The sequence below is a fragment of the Lepidochelys olivacea genome, assembly GCF_965140295.1.
Source record: "Lepidochelys olivacea isolate rLepOli2 genome assembly, chromosome: 3".
NCBI classification, from domain to species: Eukaryota; Metazoa; Chordata; order Testudines; family Cheloniidae; genus Lepidochelys; species Lepidochelys olivacea.
In genome coordinates this window covers 81,272,614-81,296,121 of record NC_140413.1, presented here as the reverse complement: position 1 = coordinate 81,296,121, position 23,508 = coordinate 81,272,614, and the positions used below count along the sequence as shown (strand labels likewise).

At 39.3% G+C, this 23,508-nt stretch overlaps 1 protein-coding gene across 1 annotated transcript in view; it reads left to right on the top strand.

Annotated features, from left to right (window-relative positions):
• Positions 1 to 23,508, top strand: part of PREP (prolyl endopeptidase) — a 165,211-nt gene that overhangs the window by 129,065 nt on the left and 12,638 nt on the right. Inside the window, exons 11-12 of the mRNA XM_084622807.1 lie at positions 16,268 to 16,404; positions 23,273 to 23,367. Of these exons, the coding sequence (XP_084478933.1) occupies positions 16,268 to 16,404; positions 23,273 to 23,367 (232 nt within the window). The remainder of the gene's footprint in view (positions 1 to 16,267; positions 16,405 to 23,272; positions 23,368 to 23,508) is intronic.

Here is a 23,508-nt window from a genome sequence, read left to right as displayed (position 1 = left end):
AATCTGTTTCTCTCACTGCACATTGGGATTTCTTGCATATATCTCTATTTCTGGCCATTTTACCTCAATGCATAAAAGCTATTTCTAGGTGTCTTCTCTTTTTAATATATGGAGGTTTGGGGGAGAATAGAAGAAGAGAGGAAAGGGGGGACACTTGTTCTCTTTCCCGACCCTTCCAAAAAGTTTGAGATTTCTCCCCTTTCCTTACTGCTTCAGGACAGTATCAAAATGCTGTTCATAGATTCCAAGGCCACAAGAGACCTTATGATCATCTACTCTGACCTATCTCACACAGGCCATAGAACTTCCTCAAAATAATTCCTAGAGCAGATCTGTTTGGAAAACATCCACTCTTGGTTTAAAAATTGTCAGTGACAGAGAATCCACCACAATCCTTGGTAAATTGTTCCAGCAGTTAATTACTCTCCCTGTTAAAAATGTACACCTTATTTCCAATCTGAATTTGGCTAGCTTCAGCTCCTAGCCATTGGATCGTGTTATTACTTTTTCTGCTAGATCGAATAGCCCATCATTAAATACTTGTTCCCAATGTAGGTACTTACAGACTCATCACCTTCTCTTTGTTAAGCTAAATAGACTGAGCTCCTTGAGTCTATCACTGTGAGGCTTGTTTTCTAATCCTTTAATTATTCTCATGGGTCTTCTCTGAACCCTCTCCAATTTATCAACATCCTTCTAGAATTGTGGGACACCAGAACTGGACGCAGTGTTCTAGCAGCTGTCTGTTGCTGATGCCTTTGCCATATTTGACTCTGAGTCTCGCACTGTAGGGCATCTGTTAATAATTATAGGCAGGAGGGATTGTAAGCTTCTCCACAGTACCTTACCCAATTTAAACCAGTATGTAGTGTACAGAATTTCTGATATAGCAGGATATTCCAGTAGCCTACCAGAGCCTTCAAAACAACCATTGCTCAAAGGTGGTTGGTTTGGTTTATTAATTTGCTTCAGGTGCAGATCTACAAACCCCAGACCTCTAAACACACACTTCAGTAGTAATCAGTAAATGATTGGGGTCTGATGTGCAGCTGATAAAACGGTGTGTAAGGTAATTATAATTACAGCAGCTGAGAGAGGATAAAATTGGAATAATTCCAGTGCCTGAATCAGTCATGGGTATGGATACGATTTTGTCACAGTAAAATTAGGCAAAATTCGTGAGGCGGTCATGGTAAAAATGTACAAAATCAGGGTATGATCACACCGGGTCTGGCTGAAAAAGTCAGAGATCTGTTAAAATCACAGAATCCGTGACTCTAAGTCTCTAAGGTGCCACAAGTACTCCTTTTCTTTTTGTAAAAATGGTTTGTTTCAAAATATGGTCAAAGATGACTATTATCTCTTCGCACCCACCCCCAAAATCCAGTTCAATTGCTAATTACAAGAGTTTGGGTTTGGTTTGTTGTTTTCATTTTTTTTCCTTGCTTGTTAGTTAGCTGTCTTTAACACAAAACAAATTCATCAGTGCAGTCTTATTAAAGATACTTTAGTTAGCATCTTCATTTGGGAGTTGACTTAATTCTGTCAACATACATTACCCATAGGTATTTAGAATATATTATTTTTACTTAGATTAATTATTTCTGTTCTGTCCTTGAGACATTTTATGGAAATTTATGGGGTAGGGGAAGCCTGTTGAAAGTATCATTAACATTCATAACAACCAGTGTTTGAACTGCTAAGATGAATGATAGCAAGAAATCAAAGGTCTCCATAGTCCTGGACTGCTGTTCTCACAGATAGGAGAAAATATGTATTCGTTTTTCAGCTAATATATGAACCAGCATCAAAGGTGACAGATTATGGTAAACAATGGTAGCTGTTGACTGTGGGAAAGACTGATGTAAAGTGGTATTCCTCATTAAGAGTCATTGCTTATGTGAGAAGATTGCTAAGTATAGAAGAGCTTCAAACATAAGGCTATCTCTAGACTGCAATAAAAACCCACAGCTGGCCTGTGTCAGCTGACTCGGGTTTGTGGGGCTTGGGCTGAGTGGCTGTTTAATTGCAGGTTTCAGAGTAACAGCCGTGTTAGTCTGTATTCGCAAAAAGAAAAGGAGTACTTGTGGCACCTTGGAGACTAACCAATTTATTTGAGCATGAGCTTTCGTGAACTACAGCTCACTTCATCGGATGCATCCGATGAAGTGAGCTGTAGCTCACGAAAGCTCATGCTCAAATAAATTGATTAGTCTCCAAGGTGCCACAAGTACTCCTTTTGTTTAATTGCAGTGTCTATATGGCTGCACTGCATTTCAACAGTCCCTTAGCCTGAGAGCTGTGAGCTTGAGTCAGCTCACCCATGTGTTTTTGCAGGTTTTTGATTGCAGTCTACGCATACCCTAAAAGGCCAGGACCCCTGAAATCAAGGGATGCTTCACTTTAAATATTCCCCAGGTTTCCCTTCTACACTTTAGTGTTTATTGAACTCCATTAGAACTCCTAGTTCCAGAAGCTAAACTACCCAGAGATCTGCTGAGTTACCATCATTATTTTTTTCTCTTTGGTGATTTAACAGTTTTGGGAATTAGAAAGAGACGGGGTTTTTTGCAATGTTGTTTGCAGACGACCCAAGGAAGAGATCTCTATAAACTACCCATTAAATCCACAGCATCATGACATATTTTAAATTTTTTACCATTCTTTTGGGGGTTTTTTTCTCCTCAGCCCCAGAAGTATTACTGCTCTGGGTCACTGTACTTTTTGACATTAATTTTATCAGACTGAAGAGCCAGAAGTCGTAATATGTTGTCCTTCTGTGAATCAGACCATAAACTGATATTGCTACCAGGATGTATTATTTTGAGTATCTCCAGTGCCATTTTTTCCTAAATATTCCTACAGTGATGTTAGAGGAAGTCATTCTTAGTATTCTTTTGTGCTTTCTACTGTTTGTTGGGTTAATTTTCTTCGGGTTCATCCATGGTTTTCCGATTTGTAAACAATGAAGTGTCATCTCTGCAACATTCTAACACAGAAGGTGGTCACCAGGAGATGCTGGTGAAATCAAAGCACCTGATCCTTAGTCCTTTTCTAATCTAACACCCTGGGGGTTACTTGGGAGGGTGATTTAATTTATCTAACCCATTAGCAGGGATCATTAAGTTTTTCCATTTTTGCTTGTGTAGATTGAAGGAAACAACCTAAACTCAAACCCAAGTCTAAGACGACATGTTGTCCCTGATTGAGAAACCTCAAATGGAAGGGCATCACAGGCTTTTAAGTCAGTTACTTCTCAGCAAAGTCTTTGGTATAAGCATTTGCATGCGCTGGGGTAAAATCTGTGGAACTGGTTTTGAAGCATGTACTGGCAAATATAGCAAATCCCTGCACATTTCTTATAAAGAAGTAAGAACAAAGAACCTCATAATTATTACTTGTAGCCACCTCCTCTCCTTTGTTTCAATATTTTTTAAAGCACCTACCTTCTAGGAAAAGGGTGTCGCATCATTCAATCTGCTATCCATTACTGTTGCCAGCTCTTTAGCTGTATCCCCTCACATGGAGAGTGTTGAGAGAAGGACAGTGAAGGGGAAAAGGGAGTTACCAGTGTTGTCTCAGCTGAATTCTTGTCTACATTATTATAAGTTGAGCTGATTTTCTACATGGAGGTGATTGTGGTTGTTTTAGCTTTTTATCTGTCAGTATAGTATTATAGTAAATCTCTTAGAGCAATCGCCTCATTGAAGTAAAGCCTTGTTTTAATTAAGGGAATTGGGCTACCAGCTGTTAATTACAATTTTGTTTTGTTGTAATAGCTTGCTCACACTTGTGTGTGTGTGTGAGAGAGACACACACACACACACACACACACACACACACAGAAATCATGTAAGAAAGACATAGTCATCTTCATTTGGGCTAGAAACTTCAAATAGCTTGCCCCTTTTTGTTCCAAGTGCAAGGCTTACTACTTCAACCTTGCCTTCACTAATGTCAACACATAGCACGTGTACGTTTTAATTTATAATAAAAACAAAAATAAGACAACAAAACACTACACTGCACACACAATTTTCCCTTTGGGGAAACAGTGACACAGAGAGAACAAACCAAACATGACAAGTGTTAGTTGCATTACCGGGAGGGTCCCAGATACCACCATGATGAGGGCAGTAGTAGAAAATTAAACTATTCTATAAAGGTTCTATCGGATTGCTAAAAGCATCCTTCATCTAGTGGCTCTTAAAAGGGACTGATTTGGTGCATTTTGCCACTTACACCTTTGACACTTGGTATTTATGCAAAGGGAACAAAACCTTTCACTTAACCAAGTAAATGAATGATTCAAAAAGAATTTTTCTATGCCTTCCCTGTAGGATTTCTGAACTTTGATTTATTTTTTTCTCAGTTTCTCCCCATTCCTTCTATCACCTGGTGAGCTGCTTCCCAGCAGCCGTTTGCTGCTATGTTGCTAAGCTCACTAACAAGGAATTTTTCTAAATGACTATCTTCTGGCACTTAGCCTCCATCAGCATGAGTCCCAATGGGTGGGTGGTAAAATGATCTCTTCTAAAGAGCTTCTTGATTATTTCTGTAGTGATTTTGCAATTATCTGTAACAGGTGGTCTTTAAGGTTTTTACCTATATGAATTTTTTACTATACCCAAGTTACTTTAGCTCCGGTCCTGCCCCATGTTAGGGCAGCTTTGCATCCATCTGCCAGCACAAAGTTGTCTTAAAGACAATGTAAGAGGCCACTGTACAATTCCTCCTGCATAGCAGGAAATCTCAAATAGCATGGAGCTACTGTAACAGCTCTCCCCCACCATTCCTCCCACCGCCTGGTACATGTGTGTGTACAGAGAGAGAGAGCAGGTCTCTTATAATCTGTCAGTTTCTGGCTGTGAGAATGGCCACTTGGTCCATTGGCTCCTGACACAAATTTATGCTGAGGACTGGACTGCTGCCAGAATTGCCCCAATTTTAGTTGAGACATCCTGTGATGTGCTAAGCACTCCTCAGTCACAGCCCAGAATTTAGGCATTCATGATACCACAGTGATGAGGGCCACATAAGAGCTAGACTAGAACAGAGTGTTGAGTGGTTTTCTCAACGTTAAAACTTGGAAACCAGAGCTGAAATTGTGGCTCCATGGAACTCAATAGGAGTTTTACCATTGACTTCAGTGTGGCCAGGATTTCACTCCAGGTGTCAAAAGATAAAAGCCAAAATTTCAAACTTGGCTACTTAAAATTAGGCGCTTGTGGTCTGCTTTTCAGAGGCTCTAAGTGTACTGGAAATTCTCATTAAAGTCATTGGAGCTGTCTGTGCTCAGCACCACTGAAAATCAGGTCACTTTTATTTATGCATCCAAGTATAGATTTGGGTTCCTAGCTTTACCCACCATAGTGTGAAAATTTTCTCCAATGTTAAATTTCTATAACTGTATTCCTCCAACTATATTTGTGTGGGTTTTTTAAAAACTTGGCAGGCTTTATTAAAGGTACTGTTGGTGCCTGATCATGGTAATTTGGTGTATAATATTATACCACAAATTTCAAACTGTACACCTCTGTGGTCTTCAAACAGAGTTAATTTAAAATCCAATCAAGGTTCTCCATTTCATGGTTAATCAGGGAAAGGTTTTGTGTCAGGTTGAACGGTTGAAATTAAATTAAAAAAAAATGAATTTAAAAGCAATGAATATGGCCTATTCAGATTGCTAGTGCATTAATTATAGGGCCCAATCCCATGTGTTTCTAAATGCACTCATCTCACGTTGATGTCAGCAAGAGATGAAGGCTTTCGGTGCTTTACCTGATCAGATGCTTAATATATTTTTAGCTGCACTTACTTCATTTATACCTACACATATTAGTATTGGACTTATCATGGTGCTTCTCTTTCACTGTGGTAATTAAGACATTGGTGACCATATTCTCAAAAACTGATGATGGTGGGTCAGAAGTTTTTTTCTTTATTCACAAGTAAAGTACACATTGCTAAATTTAGCTTGGTGTTTGATACCTGAGTTGTGGTAGTTATTAATTTTGATTTGTTGCAAATTAGGAAGTGTTTTTCAATATCTGAAGAGTGGAAAATGTTGGAATAAAATTCATTTTAAAGGCATTATTTTGATACTACCTTACTATTAAATATGCATTACTTAACACACTATTTTTCTGAAAGGAAAGACTATTCATTTATTTAGTTATTTATTTATTGGTAATAGTTCTGCTTTAAGATTCTTTTTCATTTGAACTATAGCAGGTGACAGTCCTATGACAAGTTTATCCATTATCTGTTTTTGATCAAGCACACAGGTGCATGGGAAGAACAGATTCACTTTGGCATGTAGTAAGTGATCTTGAAACAGGTTGTGTGAGACATTTTTGTAATCACTGGAGGCTTTCTAAGAATAATTAGTTTGGCGTGGCTTGCAGTTTGTTTTCAAATACAATGAATTAATATTTCTTGTTGGATGAGAAAATCACATTACCTGTGGGAAAGGGTTCTAGTTGAGAAGCCAAACCAATCATTTTTAAATTGAATTTTTATCCTCATTGCCATGGTTAAGGGAGTCAGCAAAATTATATAAACTTTTTTTAGATAAACCCATAGTTAAAGAAATATGCATTAGACTTCTTCAGATGGGATTATTTTTGGTGGTTGTATCTATTGCAGTAATCTGCAATCTTTACTGTAAAAACTCTCTAACTTTTTTATAACATCATCTTGAAATTTAATCCTTTATTTTCAACTTTAAAAAAAAAATTCAGGTTCTACACCTTCCCATTTTTCCCTTGACAATTTTTGTGGGTTTACGATCAGATTTTCCTATTTAAAAAAAAATCTTTTTCATTCATGCTGTGTGTGAGAGACCTACACACACAGGAGAAGGAGCTGGGTGTGATTAAACAGGGGAAACGGTGAAGAGGACTATTCATAAATTGCTGTCACATGAAAGAAACAAACATGTCACAACAAGGAAAAACCTGAAAATAAGGTGATTTTCTTCCTCCTGCCCCTTAGTTCACTTTCAGTTTTAGTAATTTTAGGTATTATAATAGTATTGAGAGGATGGGGGGGGGGATTCAGACAGAAGTATGACTTTTAAATTGATGGTGTCCCTTGAGGTGCATGAACTGGAACATATTTTATAATTACTCACAGGAGAATTGTTTCGGTTAATTTGGGAGGTTTTTTTGGTTCAATGTGTCTATCTCAACATCGGCACCGTTTTATTTTATTTTTTTTGGTGAGTGACGGAAAATAGTTGTCTACATTCATTCTATCCTGAGTCCTTGTCGTATCACACCAAAAGCTAAAGTACGTAAGCAAAGTCTGTACTCTTGCACGGTTCTGGAGGAGTGGAGGAAAGGACACTACTTGTCACCTTAGCTGTTGAGTTGGATAACCATAGACTTTCTTTCTCAAGGACTATCTGCGTTTCATATATAACTGAATGACAGGTCTCCTGTGCTCTAAGTGAATCTTAACCAAAAGAAATCAGGGCTTTCTACCTATTCCCCATATATAAAAAGCTTTCAAAATAACAACAATAAAAGAACAAAGACATATACCAGAAGTAGGGGCAGAGTCCCGGAAGCCCCATGTGGTAGTGTGCCTCAGGCCCCAGATTGCCTTAAGAAAACAGAACTTATGTAGTGCTGAAATGCGTCCTAGAACAGGTGGTATTTTTGGTGACAAAGGTGTGCTCTATTCGTGCATTATTTAGGGGAGCCTTCAAAGCCTAAGTGACAGTGTAAGAAAAGATACAGACTGATGTGTGAATAATGGGAGTTCTAGAGAAGCCAGGGTGGAGAGTGAAAAAATTATCCAAAAAAACAGACTTAGCCAAGTTGCCTTCTTCATTGAGGATGGTGACTATGCAAGGTTTTAAGTTGTTTTAAAACAAAGCCATCTCTGGAATGCAAGTTTCTTTAAAAATGAATATTTGGGGTTTCTTTAACGCTTGGATGACTATGGAATGGCTCAGAAGACTTTCTTAAAATATTTGTTTGATTTGAAGTCTTTTGTGCTTACTTCTTATGCTTTTCTTAAGTGATAGGGGTCCTGATTCTCATTTACGCTAATACCGCTTTGCACTGCTCCAACTGCATAAAGGGTCCTTAAGGGCAACAGAAGATACATTTACAACCAAAGCTTCTTTACACGGCCAGAGCAGCACAAAGTGTTGTATATAATAAGAATGCTTTCTCAACAATATAGCACCTTTTGCTGCAGGGCTATAATTTTGAGTGGTTGTTTTCAGTCTTACCTCCACCCCATAAATTAGTCATATGTGCGTTTATCGCATAGTGTAAGGAGACTTGATTGAAGCTTTGTCATTGTTTTTTCAGAAGATTTTTATTTATTTGCCTTTTTGGTATACTATAGCTGCAACAAACTTATACTCTGTTATTATTAAAGTATATTAGCAATGGTTAATACACTGTAACTAGCACAAGTGGATGTCTCCTAGCTCTGATCAAACAGAAACCAGTAGTACCCTTTCATAAACATTCTCCAGTAAAAGCTGTCAGAGTCTAAAATTAGACGTGAAATACCATCGCTAGACATTCTTCCCTCTGTAGGGCTTGCCCTTTCCAGTTTACCTTAATCTCTCAGATAGAAGCCCTTCCCATTATTGGTCCTATAAATAAACTGATAGACAGTTACTTCAGAGAGAGCACCAAATTTAAGGTGAGATTGAATCAGTCTATTTGAAGAAGCGTAAATAGCTTCACATATCTCAATGTCTCCTGAATTGATTCCCACCCTTTGTTTGTTCATCTTGGGGGGCGGGGGCAGGGGAGTAATCATTATTTTAACAGAGACAGTTGGAGTGAAACACTTTTAAATTCTGAACAGCAATGTCACCTTGATGTGCTGTTTTTTCTTTGTTGTCTTTTTATTTAAAGTGTTTAATCTTCACTGATGATAATGATAAAAACCCCCTCTTAAATCCGTCTTCAGACAGTTGTTAGAAAAGCACATGTTTAGAAAGGGGCAGGGAAATTACTGTCAAGGGAAAGTAACTGATCTGTCAACAGCAGTCACTTGGTGGAAAAATTTGGAGGGCCAGATCCTCAGCTGATAGAAATTGGTGTAGCTCCATTGGAGTCAATTGATGAAGTTTTTGGGAAGCGTTTCCCCTGAACCTCTTGATACTGGTCTCTGCCCAAGCAATTTTATCTAAACTGAAATACTTCAACTCCTGGGAGTTCTTAAAATAAGCATCTCCCTCCCCCCCCTCCCCCCCCGCAAAAACCCCACCCCAAACGAACAAATAAACCAAAACCCTTTTGATAGCTTTATAACTTTCTAGTGATTGCTGGTGCATGTTTCATGGGTGACTGCTATGGTCATGCCAATAGCTAGAAACGTCATTTTAAGATGGGCAAAAACGATGTAAAGCTTTGTCCCTAAATTTCACAAGTAATATATAATATGAAATGGAATAGTAAATTAAAGAAAACTTTTGTAAATTTCCCAGAGGCAAAGTTCCTGGAGGTATGCTTTATTTGTTTGTTTCATTTGTGAAATTACTTGTATTTGCTTAGCCCTGATGAAACAAAAATTGTCGGGTTTTTTTTAAGTGAGATGCCATGAAGGCTTTGTATTTCACTTTGCAGCTAGTGCTCGTGATAAAGATACTTACTAAATACCATGTGTTGGAAAGGATCATATTTCTGTTGGGGCTCATCAGAAAGCTGTAAAAATAACTCCTGTTTAGTGTTCAGTGTGGTGTCATAGACATGAGGGTGTCTCACTTTCCTTTGAAAGCAGAAAGATTGAAAAAAGGAAGCCGTGTAACAAATGTCATTCTGCTTTTGTTTCTTTTTTGTTTTAATTAGAATAGAAGCTGTAAATAATTATGCTAAAAAGCTCAGCCATGCAGAATAACTTCTTAAGTTAAATTGTCACTAGCTGAAAGGTTTAGGACAGCTGCTAACTGGAGATGCACTCCTAAGAAGGATTTTTAAACCAAATTTGTTTAAATTTTAGAAATGTGGATTAATTACAAGCATCATCACCAATAAAATGGAAATTAAAAATCCTTTTAGAAACACTACATGCTTGTTAGAACAAACCTGATTGCATTCCTGGTGATTTAAATCTTCTATTTATCAATAGAACAAATACAGCATAGGTAGAAACAGTGCAAACTGCCACACCAACATGTCTCAAATCTAATCTAGTGGGGCACTTCTGGGAACTAAAATACACCAAAATAACTGGTTTTAGGTTACGCTTTTTGTTGTTTTGGTGCAAGTCTTTGTGTGAATGCTCTTGTTTTGAATTAAGAATGTCTTATATCAATTTGGCTAAATTTGGTTTTCATTTAAATCAAAATAGGACAGGCTTAATGCTAAGTAAGAGTGTCCACAGGCAGACTTGCACTGAAATAGCAAAAGGCATTACACTAAAACAACATAGCTGGGTTTTAATTATGTTAGTGTGTAGACAAACCATAGGAGTGAGAGAGAGTGCATGAAGTTCAGCTTTCAGGTTCATACCATCCTTTGGCATTCTCAGAAAGGTAGTTTTTGTGATATGGACACTTGTCTGCTTGGGAACAGACATCATTAGACTCAGTTCATAAAGATCAGTGATTTTCAGCTTGTATGTCAGAGCTCTTATGGGTGGTCTGCAGAGAGCCAGCTGGTTCTCTGGTATTGGTACTCTTTGTTTCCAGCTGCTAAATTTAAAAAAAAAGACAGCTGAAATACATTAAATACTTACCTGATATTACTTTTACAAGTTAGTAATGTGTGTAGTTGCTACTGTAATATGCAATCAGAAATGGAAGGGGAGATAGTCTGTGCAATTGAAAGGGAAGTGGTCCTCAAGAAAATCTGTTAAGATTTGGTACATACTGTGAAAAACTGAGAACCCGTGATATAGTCTACTGAGCAGCAATTGGATTGTAGCAACATTTGATCTCTACCAAGCTGAGACTTGATTTGAAGCTGCCATCAAAAGCCTAAGAGGTTCTATCTCCCATTACCAATGTCCTGGCTCATCCAACTTCTCATGAACATTTTTCCAATAAGTTTAACCTGTTTTTGTTTTTTTGGGGGGGTTTTTTTGTCAGAAAATTCTGAAGTCAAGGATGGCACTCAATGGTCAGCTTCTACCCTGGTGGGAAGTACAATAGCCAAGACTGCCAAATATGACCAATTTTGCACGACATTCCCACATTTGTTTGCCCAGGCATGCATTCCCACATGTCAGCAGAATGCCCGTGTATGTGGCTGAGGTGTGGGAAGGCAGCAGACGTTTGCCAGCTGTTCTGCCTTTCTGCCACATCACATGGGGCAGGTATGGCATCTGCTGAGTGAGCAGATCCTTGAGTTTCCCTCATGCTGCCCATCAGCTCATTAAGTGATTTTCATAAAATGTCACAGGTGAAGCTGCACAGAACTTAGCAGTAATGAATAGCACAAGGTTATAGTGGAGGGCTTGATCTTATTCCTTAGTCTGTGGAGACAGTTGACATCTGAAAGGTAAGTCAGCCAAACTGATACAAAGGTATGCTCAAAGCCAGTTTGCAGCAGCTGGGAAAGCTCATAATGAATATGATACACAGCAACTTAGAACCTTTGAATCCCTTAGCTAGGGGAGCTGGAGGGAAGGGATGGGTACAACTTATTACTAGAGAGCCATAAAATTATTTTTATTTTTTTTTATAATTTTGCATTTTATTTTTTCTGAATTTCTTGTTATATCATTTTATCCAACACCCCCACACACACCCCCAATGGGAGGGGGCAGGTCCTGAGCGGCACTGCAGCCCAATGTGTCAGGTCACAATGACACTCGCTCAGATTTGGAGCTGCCCTCCCATCATCGTGACAGAGGGGTGGCCAGGCCAGACCTGAGCCACACTGTAATCCCATCTTTAAAAAAGGGAAGAAGGAGGATCCTGGGAACTACAGGCCAGTCAGCCTCAGCTCAGTCACTGGAAAAATCATGGAGCAGGTCCTCAAGGAATCAATTTTTCAGCACTTAGAGGAGAGAAAAGTGATCGGGAACAATCAGCATGGATTTACCAAGGGCAAGTCATGCCTGACTAACCTAACTGCCTTCTGTGATGAGATAACTGGCTCTGTGGATGAGGGGAAAGCAGTGGATGTGTTATTCCTTGCCAGTAAGTTAAAGTATGAGCTGGATGAATAGACTATAAGGTGGATAGAAAGCTGGCTAAATCGTCGGGCTCAAGGGGTAATGATCAATGGCTCCATGTCTAGTTGGCAGCCGGTATCAAGCAGAGTGCCCCAAAGCTCAGTCCTGGGGCCGGTTTTGTTCAATATCTTCATTAATGATCTGGAGGATGGCGTAGATTGCACCCTCAGCAAAGTTTGCAGATGACACTAAACTGGGAGGAGAGGTAGATATGCTGGAGGGTAGGGATAGGATACAGAGGGACGTAGACAAATGAGAGGATTGGGCCAAAAGAAATCTGATGAGGTTCAACAAGGAGAAGTGCAAAGTCATACACTTAGGATGGAAGAATCCCATGCACTGCTACAGACTAGGACCCAGTGGCTAGGCAGCAGTTCTGCAGAAAAGGGCCTAGAGTGGACAAGTGGACAAGAAGCTGGATATGAGTCAACAGTGTGACCTTGTTGCCAAAAAGGCCAATGGCATTTTGGGCTGTAGAAGTAGGAGCATTGCCAGCAGATCAAGGGAAGTGATCATTCTCCTCTATTTGGCATTGGTGAGGCCTCATCTGGAGTACTGTGTCCACTTTTGCCCACCTGCCCCCCCAGCCCCGCCCCCCCACACACACACAGAAAGGATGTGTACAAATTGGAGAGAGTCCAGTGGAGGGCAACTAAAATGATTAGGGGACTGGAGCACATGACTTATGAGGAGAGGCTGAGGGAACTGGGATTGTTTAGTCTGCAGAAGAGAAGAATGAGGGGGGGATTTGATAGCTGCTTTCAACTACCTGAAAGGGGGTCCTAAAGAGAACAAATCTAGACTGTTCTCGGTGGTAGCTGATGACATATCAAGGAGTAATGGTCTCAAGTTGCAGTGGGGGATGTTTAGGTTGGATATTAGGAAAAACTTTTTCACTAGGAGAGTGGTGACGCACTGGAATGCGTTACCTAGGGAGGTGGTGGAATCTCCTTCCTTAGAGGTTTTTAAGGTCAGGCTTGACAAAGCCGTGGCTGGGCTGATGTAATTGGGCATTGGTCCTGCTTTGAGCAGGGGTTTGGACTAGATGACCTCCTGAGATTCCTTCCAACCCTGAGATTCTATGCCCAGAGCAGGGATCTAGAGGCAGGAGCTGCTGCTGCTCCAGAGTGAGTTTTTCATCATATGTTGTTTTAATCATTGTTTTTTGTTTTATTTCATGTTATTTCACATTTGCAAAAAACACAGGGCTCTGCTTGCCACTAACAACATAAAATGAGCTAAGCTATTTGGTGGATTTCAGAATAGTGTGCAACCATATGGTATGTGTTGTAATACTCATTCACACTGAAGTGAATGGCTTAATACAAAGCCACTGCCTTGGAATATCTGTGCTCTTGTGAGTTGAATCAGCACCATCAGTTTAAGGATGAGATACCTCCAGCTTTACCCCCAGATTTAGCAGGATCATTGTAGCCACAAAATCCTTGTCCAAAAATCCATTACAATGGTACTTTTAGCCTGTTTGCAGCTTGGGGGAAGATTCAGACAGGACAGTCAATGATAGCAGCGAAATACCCCATTTCCTAAATTTCCCTCCAGGATTTTTCTGCCTCCACGACCGCTGGCGGCTTAGCAAGGCCTCCCTGAGGCAGAGCTTTACTGAAGGAAATTCCAAACAATTTAAGATATCTGAGTAACAGCTCAGCTTTGTAATTTTGTCTGATCCCCAGCTCTGTCCCAGGACTGCATGGATTTTAGGGGTGATTGTCCCCTCAGCTGTGCTTCCCCTTTTGAGGTGTTTGCAGCAGCTGGTACCCCTGCAGGCTTAAGGGAGAGAGTTAGGCTGAGAAAACCCAGGGGCAAAAGGAACGGTCTGTGTCTCCTGCTTCAAGCCCTTGAGTGTCTTGTTGGAGAGCTTGGCTGACTCTGTGAGCAGAATACAGTTCCACCCCTCTGCACAGTTCAGGCAGCACTGACTCAGCTCCTCTTTCTCCCACTCTCAAACCACCCCCACCCCCGCGGAAGAAAATAAGCCAGACAGGATTGGATAAACTGACTCCTGGGCACCTGGCTTCAGTCCTGGACCCTGTGTAGTAGTCCCAGGAGCTTTCGTAGCTCTGTTCTACAGTACAAACTTTGTTGGTATAACTGTGTCACTCAGGGATGTGGAAAATCTGATCTAACCATCGGCATAAACTTTGCTATGTCAAAGGAGGGCTTCTCCCGTCAACAAAGCTACTGCCTCTTGGGGAGGTGGAGTGCCAATGGGACAAGCTCCTGTCAGCACAGGTAACGTCTTCACTAAGTGCTCAGCGGTTCTGCTGCACTACTGTAAGTGAAGAGAAGCCCTTTAGAGATGAGGCTTTCATTTCTGGATGTAGATTGCTATTTCTATTTATATTTTTATATTTCTGCCAAATGTCTTGTCCTTGGTTTCAGTACATTATTCATAAATCTTAAGAATTCTTCATGGTTTGTCTTCTGTATTAAAATTTTGTGAGATTGTAACATCCACGGTTATTTAATATCCTCCTGTTCTTTCTTACTCCACTGAATAGCATAAGCCATTTTTCAGTCCATTAACCTTACCTAGTCAAATTACTTTAGATTTGTTTTGTTCCTCTATTCTGTATTTTCTGCCGAGTTCTTTCCCACCAGACTATACAGCACCATCCTATTATTCATAGTTAGGTATGTACAGTACAAAGCAAACAATGGGTTGCATGCTGGCCATTTTGTCACATCCCACCTATTTCACCACTTCAGCCCTTTCACGCACCACAGTCTTGACATTTGTGATTCTTTAATAACCCTCTCTGGTTTGTATTCCCAAACCAATTTGAATTTGTTATAATAGTTTCCTATTATTTTTTTTAACCTTGCAAGGTCAGTCAGTTCTAAGGGCAAGTGTAAATGCTTTGTCTGAAATCCAGATGTATGTTGGTGTGTGTGTGTCCCTTACTAGATTGTACATTTAAAAAATGTTCAGTAGTCTCTTTCCATCTCAGTGATTTCATTACTGTAAAAGTTTAGCATTACTACAAAGAAACTCTTAGACTGGTCAAAGATCACTCTTTTTTGCCTAAAATATGATGTGAAAGTGACTCTTCTTCTAATTGGTGAAAAATGATGTTAATACAAATGTAATAATGCTGTTGTGACTAATGATGGAACAACCGTGGGCCAACCCAATAATATCCACAATAAAAATAAATAAAACATGATGTTTTTCAAACATAAATATTCCTAGATATGTTACCATGGATTTTTAAAATGCTGCAGTCTGTCTCTAACGGTTAAAATTGTGCTTTTAGGTCCCAAACTCCAGTTGACTTCAGTAATCAGGGTCACGCCCATACAGGGCTGCATTTTTATTTTATTTTATGATCCTTGTTTAAATACTCATATGGTTCATGAAGCCTCCAGTTATCTAGAACTAACCTAGTCCTTAATGGGCTATCACTTAAGCTTATCAGTTTCTCCTGCTGCTAGTGCAGCAACAGTCTCTGGAAGTTTGAGATATAATTCTTAAAAGAATTATTTGTCAGCTTCTGATAGCTCTAATTCCTACTCAATCTTTTGGGGAATTGCTGAAGCATTAAATTCATCGATGTCAATGACACTGGTCAACGGTATTTGTCACAAGCTTCCTTCTCCTACCTCTCAGTTACCCTGCTTTCCTTCTTGTGTGAATGTCTAGTTCTAGTATTTTAAAAATATATATTTTATCTTAAATGGTAATTTATCTTTCTTATTACTGTCTTTCCTGTTTGTCTGTGTAGCTTATCATATTCCTTTCATAAAGTTTTCAATGATCATTAGTCTTTTGAGTAAGTACTATTCGGAGTGAGTAAAGGTAGCAGAATCATAATAAGGTGTTTGGTCTTATTTTAGTATATATTTTTTAAAACTGTCAGTGAAGTTAGGGAGAAGCCATTTCACACACCTTGTGGATGATGATAGCAATGGCCTTTCTCTATTTTTGCAGTAATAAACTATTAAATACAGGGAAAAGGCTACAGTTCGACAGTTCCCAGGCTTGTATCCATATAAAATAAAAGTGTAGAAATAACTACTTGTGACTTGTGAGTTCTCAAATAGTTCCCAGCACTAACAGTATTTCAAATCTCTTTCCTCTGTGTTGTCCTAGGTTTTCTACCCCAGCAAAGATGGTACCAAGATCCCAATGTTTATTGTCCACAAGAAGGGAATTAAATTGGATGGTTCTCATCCTGCTTTCTTGTATGGTTATGGGGGTTTCAACATATCTATTACTCCAAGCTACAGGTAAGACGGACATTTTTGACAGCTACTGTTCCAGCATCTTCCTCTAAAGTATCTGGTGCTGGCCACTTTTAAAGACAGGTTTCTGGGCTAGATGAACTTTGGGTCTGATTCAGTATGGCAATTCTATGGGAGTTTTTTGTGCCTTTGTAAACAGGACCAATTGTCTCATCATCCGGGGGGAGGGGGAGAGGGAGAGAGAAATTACAGGATGTGTCCAGTCTGTGTTTTCCTTAAAAACATTTGCAGCTCTTCACTTCCTTTAAACTAATGATGTACCAGCTACTGAAAAAGCTTTTCCTAGTGCTAAGTCCATAAATGGATACACATGGTCGTAGAAGCTTGTCAGTGGGAATATTCCTTATCATTCAAAAAATAAAAGATGATCACTGTAACATAATAAAAGTACAAACTAGCTTTTAATAAAATATGGCAATATGTGTAGGAAGGCAAGAACTGCCAGCACAAGCTACTGGTACAAATTTTCCTTCACGGATACTGTCTATAGCTTCCTTAAACAATTCTGGTACACTATTTTTAACTGAGACGTTAGCTAATTTCTGGAATCTTTAAAAATATGCAGGAAATGCTGTTCACTTGAATCTGTTATAAATGAATTAATATTGATATAATAAAGAAAATATCAGCCTAGCATGAACTGTCTTATTTTAAAAAAGAGAGAGAGCAAGAGGCCCAGCTAGGAACCCAATATTATTAAGCATACCTCACAATATTCAATATGTTTGTTTTTGTCACACCCTTATGAGACAGGGAAGTGCTATTATTCCCATTTTGCAGAGGGAGACAGGTGACTTGCTTGAGATCACACAGAAAGTCTATGGCAGAGCAGGGAGTCAAATCCCAATTCTCCTGATTGCCTGGCTAGCACCCTAACCATTGGTGTATGGATTCACTTCCTGAGTGGTTTTCTCATTGCACTCAGTGGGATTGCTTATGGGTTTAAAATAAATTGTGTTTAAGTAATTTGCTGAACTGGGCCCTTAGAACGTATCTTTCCTGCTCGGTAAAATATCAACATGTGGAGAACAGAGAATAAACATGTAGGAGGGTTTCTTTTCATGCAAATCAATGCATCAGAGATCAAAAGTGGTAAGTTTAAAACAGGACTTCCAATCTATGCTATAGTTCATGAGCCACAAACAGCAGCCTACTTGACCCATTAATAATCTTGTAAAAGGGAAGCAATGTTTATTTCACCAGCAAGTGAACTCTTATTGTAAGCTTGCCAAGATATGACACTGGGATTATTTTACAGCTTTCAGTACAAAGCAAAGCCTGCTAGACACAATTTCATAGAAAAAATAAATAAATTGCAAGTACAGGATAAAGGAAGATTCTTCGGACAGTAGGTTTGCATCTTGTCACAAAAATAATCTATTATTAAACTGTCCTGTTAAATTTACATGCAATATTAAGAGCTACAGCAATTTGCTGCCTGCTATAATTCTTGCATTAAAGTTTGCAAATCTCATGAAATCCTTTGCAGACCTCATTCTTAATATATTGTCAGATAGCATTTACAGTTTTCTGGTCCTTCATATCAAATACATTGTGTAATAATGGACCGTACTCTTATGATGTATCATGAGATTATCTGAATGCTCTTTTCAGCTGTCTTCCAGAAGCTACATTTTTAATTTCCGGTGGTTTGTATAAAACAGAATTACATACACTAAATAGTTTTTTAAAATATTTATGTAAAGAAGGTTCAACCAGTGATTTATTAGTTTCTAGTAGGATGTGATGTGATGTGCTGTATATATTGGGGAAGAGAGGTGGAGTGGGGGAGATAAAAACCAAATGCTGGATATATTTAACTTAGAGTCTCACAGTGTACAGTACACATGCCTGCCTAATGCTCTAGGCATTTTTGACAATGTTTTAAGAATACACTAATTAAAGAGACCCACCAATTCCCCCAGATCAAATAAAATACCCAGTAACAATGTTAATATAATAGAAATTAATTAACCCACACACAGTCCCACACTAGAACCTTACATCACTACTACCAGCCCTTCCCAATATCTAGCTCCTCATGGGGAAAGGAGGAAAGGAGTGACCTTATAAAGTGCACCCTGGAAACTAAAAAAAATCTGGTTGTTACGGAGTTGGGGAGGAAGTGAGTTCCAAAGGTCATGGAGAATGCCAGCCATTCACTTTGTCATACTGAATGAGGAGATTCACCTTAGGTGCCTCTGCTGACCACAACTGTGACTACATGTCACAGAGAAAACAGTTTTAGGTTCCAGGCCACTTACAGATTTTATATATGGAGAGAGTTATTGATAAATGATGGAAATAAATAGGTCATTGTGTTAGGTGAGTATCACCCTGCAAATATATCCTTCCTCCTCCACTAAAAACATATCACTGACTTCAGCTTGTGATGCAGAGTATGTGTTTCCTATAGAGTAAATTGATAAACATATCATAATGATTTTAATTATTCACAGAGAATCCGATTCACAAGACCTCACAAGATTATTTATTATTTACATTGTGGTGGTGCTTAAGAACATCAATCAAGGACCAGAGGCCTGTTATAGTAGGGGTTGTCCAGACAATAACAAAGGAGAGTTTACAGTCTGTATGTCAGGACATGACAGGTGGATGAGACACACAAACAGGCTGGGTTGAGAGAGTGAAATTACACTACAACGATTTAACAGTAAAACAAAACTCGGCTCCTTTGCACAAAATATGTTGGAGATTGTAGTACTACATAGCCCTTGCCTAAGGTATATACAGAAATAAAACTAAATTTAATGAAAAATTCATCATAGTTTTCTACTTTTTTTATTATTATTATTTCTGGTCTCCACTGAATAACGGTCCTTTTGTCTAAAACAGAAGGGGTATTTTTGTGAAGATAAATACTCCAGATTTTTGTTTGATCTCAGTGCTCCTGCAACGTATCACAAATCCAAGTTATTCCAGTTTCTTCTTTTCTTCCTGGGGACTCTGTTTTTTCCATTACCCTTTGTTCAGTTAAGTAAGATGTCACCCAGCTAGTGTTTTGTATTACTGCCTCTTAAGCCTGAGGAGCTAGCCTTGTAGGTTTGTTTCTTTTTGAATGAGAAATTATAATGAGATTCAGAAATATTCTTGATGCAGTCTTGTTAGTTAATAAAAAATGTACATGAATATCCTTTTTCCTGACCGCAGTAGAAACAAACGTTAGCAGGTCACTCCAGCAAACTATGCCCAAGAATCTCTGTCTCTGTGCTACCCTTCAGTCACACACTCACAACTCTTGCAGGCTTGCTCCCTTCAACACACAGTTTCCACTCGGTCTCTCCTAGCCCCGTTGCATTTTCAACCAGGAAAACCCTTATTAAGCTAACCTGGTCGAGCGATGCCCTGGCTATTTGGCCTGGTGCTTTGGGCAGTAGCTACATTGTGTACGTTGGCATTGTATTTTGTTATTAGCAATCTTTTTTAAATGTATCCTACCCAAAAAGGGAACTGCATCTGTTACTATGGTAACTGCTCACTCTATGCTGTTGTAGTTTCCTTAAAATGTAAAGAGTTTAGGTCAGTAGATCCAGAAATAAATACAAATAAGTAATAGCAGACCAAAGTCATTAACCCAGTTAGAGTAGTACTTTATTTTTGGATATAAGCATGCATTTTTTATTTCTCTCTCTCTCTCTCTGGACTGAGCAGTTGGATTTAGAACCAACTCTAGTAGAATACATGCTGTAGCATTGTCATCAATTATACAGCCTTCATAGTCTGTATAGCAACACCACAGTTAAAAGGTGTGGTAAAATTGGTGGCATTCAGTGTGGGCTTGGCAAAGCTTCTGTGAAAATATTATTGAAAACCCACCAGTAATACCTCAGATTCTGCACACCATCCTGAAGAGGTGCCATGTTTTACCCTGTTGCTCTGTATGTGCCTTTGTAGGTACAGTAGAACCAGTTTCTAGTGTATACTGAAACGTTGATTGTGAAGTAAGCCATAAATCTAAATTGGTGTTCCTGTTACAGGGCCAAATTCTGCCAGGCCCTTAAGCAAGAGCATAGTGTGGAGGAAGGGCATAAAGACTCCTTTCAGAGCACACATAAGGGTCAGGCAAAATAGCAGCCACTGTGTTCTGAGAAGCACAGGAGCTGCTCCTGCCCTACTATCTCTACAGCGCACAGCCCCCCAAAGGAACTAGGGAGAAGGCAAGTCCATGGCTTTTTCTTCCTGTCTCCCAACACAATGGCCCGCTGCACAGGAGAGAGAGTAAGTTGCATCCCTCAAAAGAATATCATCTCAGACATGCAGAGTCTGTGCATCCAAGAGTTCTTGGAAACATTTTGCCTCCCTGGAGCAGAATTCCTTACAGTCTCCCTCCTATAGGCTGTGGCTAAAGGCACAGTCTTTCCCCTAATAAATATCCACTTACAGTGAAGTTGTTCTATGCACATGTGGTAAAATGTTCAAAATTTCTAAGCAACTTAGGAGCCTATGTATCACTGAAAGTGAATAGGACCTAAGCCTTTGTATACCAAGGGCAATTGACAGAAAAGCTAATGCTGAATAACTTAGATGCTTTTTGAAAATTTGAATCACAATAACTGCTCTGTTAAAGTTCCAGTGTTTGTATACTTTTGTCATGGGATGAATTCTCAGTTTGGATTTGAGTTGTACAGAAAAAGGCATTGATAGTGAAGTATTCAGAAATTGCTTGGGGGAGGCGGGGGAGAGGGTGGTGTTTGTTTTGGTTTGAGTTTTTTAAATAGCTGTGAATAACATATATTGAGTTAGTGATCCCATGCTCAATCAGCTATATCCTGTGATAGGCTGCTTTTGAATGCTAAGTGACCAATCAAGCAGGTTTGGACATAAAGACATCCCTTTTGATTTTGTTTGGGATACAAGGACTGAGAAGAAATACAATAAAATCTAGGAGTTCTTCTTTCTGTGACTATAATCCACCAAAAATTGATTAAAAGAAAAGGAGTACTTGTGGCACCTTAGAGACTAACCAATTTATTTGAGCATGAGCTTTCGTGAGCTACAGCTCACTTCATCGGATCCGATGAAGTGAGCTGTAGCTCACGAAAGCTCATGCTCAAATAAATTGGTTAGTCTCCAAGGTGCCACAAGTACTCCTTTTCTTTTTGCGAATACAGACTAACACGGCTGTTACTCTGAAACCAAAAATTGATTGTGGTTTTTCAATCTCTTGGATCAGTCTAGTGTCAGGCTATTCCACATGAACTATCTCAACCTCTAGAAATTAGTCACTCTACAGTTTGGCAAAACAGTGCACTGTGACCCTGTACACAGTATATGTCTAGAATATAAATCTAGTCTCTGACCAGGACATCAGAGACCTAAGCCTTGAAAATTGATTTGCAACAAAAAAGAGAATTCACATTGCCCTAGGTGAGCTGATGGCTGTAGATAACAAGCCTATTGTAGAGGATTTATCCTTTGGGTGGATGATGAAACTACAGGAGCCTCTTCTCAATTCCCCTTCTACAAGGTACCCCCCCCCCCAAAGTTTACCCCTGTACGTACTGTGCAAGAGAAGTCACCAGCAGGTGTTAATTGTTTTTAGAGCTGTGAAAATACTGCTTCTCTTTGTAACTACAGACTTATGGACACACTGTAACATTATAGTCTTTTCTGTAATTAACAAAGTAACTTGGTAGGTGAGTTCACAAGAATAATTGTGCTTCTTTAGGAAGCATTTGACAGCAAATGCATGGGAAATGACTTTTCAGAAATATTTTTGAATGAGTCTCATAAGTGGCATCAGGACTTAAAGACATAAAGACCCAATTCTTTCTTATGTGAGCTGTTAAGACTGATTCATGTAGGTATGGACTTGCCTAGGGGGGGAAATCTGGTTGGGGTTAATTCCCATGTTTTACTATTCTCCTTGGTGTACTCCTGGTTTGCCACCTAGAGCTCTGGCTACATTAAGCTTTTGCCTCAATTGATGGGAGGCCTGCTTCCTTTTTGATTGTCAAATATGATTGAAGTGACTTTTAATTCAAACTCTTTTTAAAATTTATTAATGACACTAATATCTTAGTAATTTAATATTGAGATATTTTTATATTATATTAGCTTTCATCCAACCTCAGAAAATACCAGCGAGGTCAGCTACTGAAATTTAGATTTTAATGTTCTTTTGTTTACTTACATTGTTCAGTATAAAATAGTTTTGTGTTGTCAAGAACTCAAATGTATAACCACTGGTACAAACATTTGATGTAAGAACATGATCTCTTCTGCAAATACAGCCTTGTAAGTGTCAGAGGCGAGCAATATTAAATACAAATTTAACGCCTATTCAGATATCTACAATTCCTAAACAAAGCCAGACCAAATGGTGGCCTTCACTTTTAGCCTTTAACATCTTTGCTCTTGTTCTTTGGTTAACAAATAGGTTGCTTTTCTGAAGTAACAGATGGCTCTAGACACAGTGGAGGAAGAGTTTAGAGAGTCTATATGGGGGGCATAAGTGCTGCAGAGCCTAGCTCCCCAAACTGAAGAGTTGGGAGACTGTCAAGGAACAGAGGCATCGCCAGTGGATCTGTGGTTACATAGATCTGCTGGCCGCTGCCCTTGAGGAGGGCTATAGGAGGAAGATTGGAGTAGCTTTGCTTTCTTTACGTAGACTTACAGTAGTATCCCCATGGAACACTACTGAGACAAGTCTGGCTACTCGGGCTTGGCACAGAGGGAGGATTTAACCCTTTATGTTGTCACATACGTTATGCCAGACTCTCTCCTGCATCTAACATACACACAGCATTGCGGGGAGAGGGGGGAGAAGAGAGAGACATTGGGGGGCAGGAAATCAAAAGTAATCTACTAGCTTTCTGTTTTTCTCCTTCAGTGTATCAAGACTTATTTTTGTGAGGCATCTGGGTGGTGTTCTAGCTGTGGCTAACATCAGAGGAGGTGGTGAATATGGAGAGACCTGGCACAAAGGTAAAGGTTCTGAGTACAAGAACAAATGGTGGTTTTAGCAGTGATACTGACAAAGCCCATGTCTACATTGCACAGTTAACCCACATTATTGGCACCTGGGTTTAGCCTCACCTGGGTATGTGTCCCCCTATAGCAAAGCCA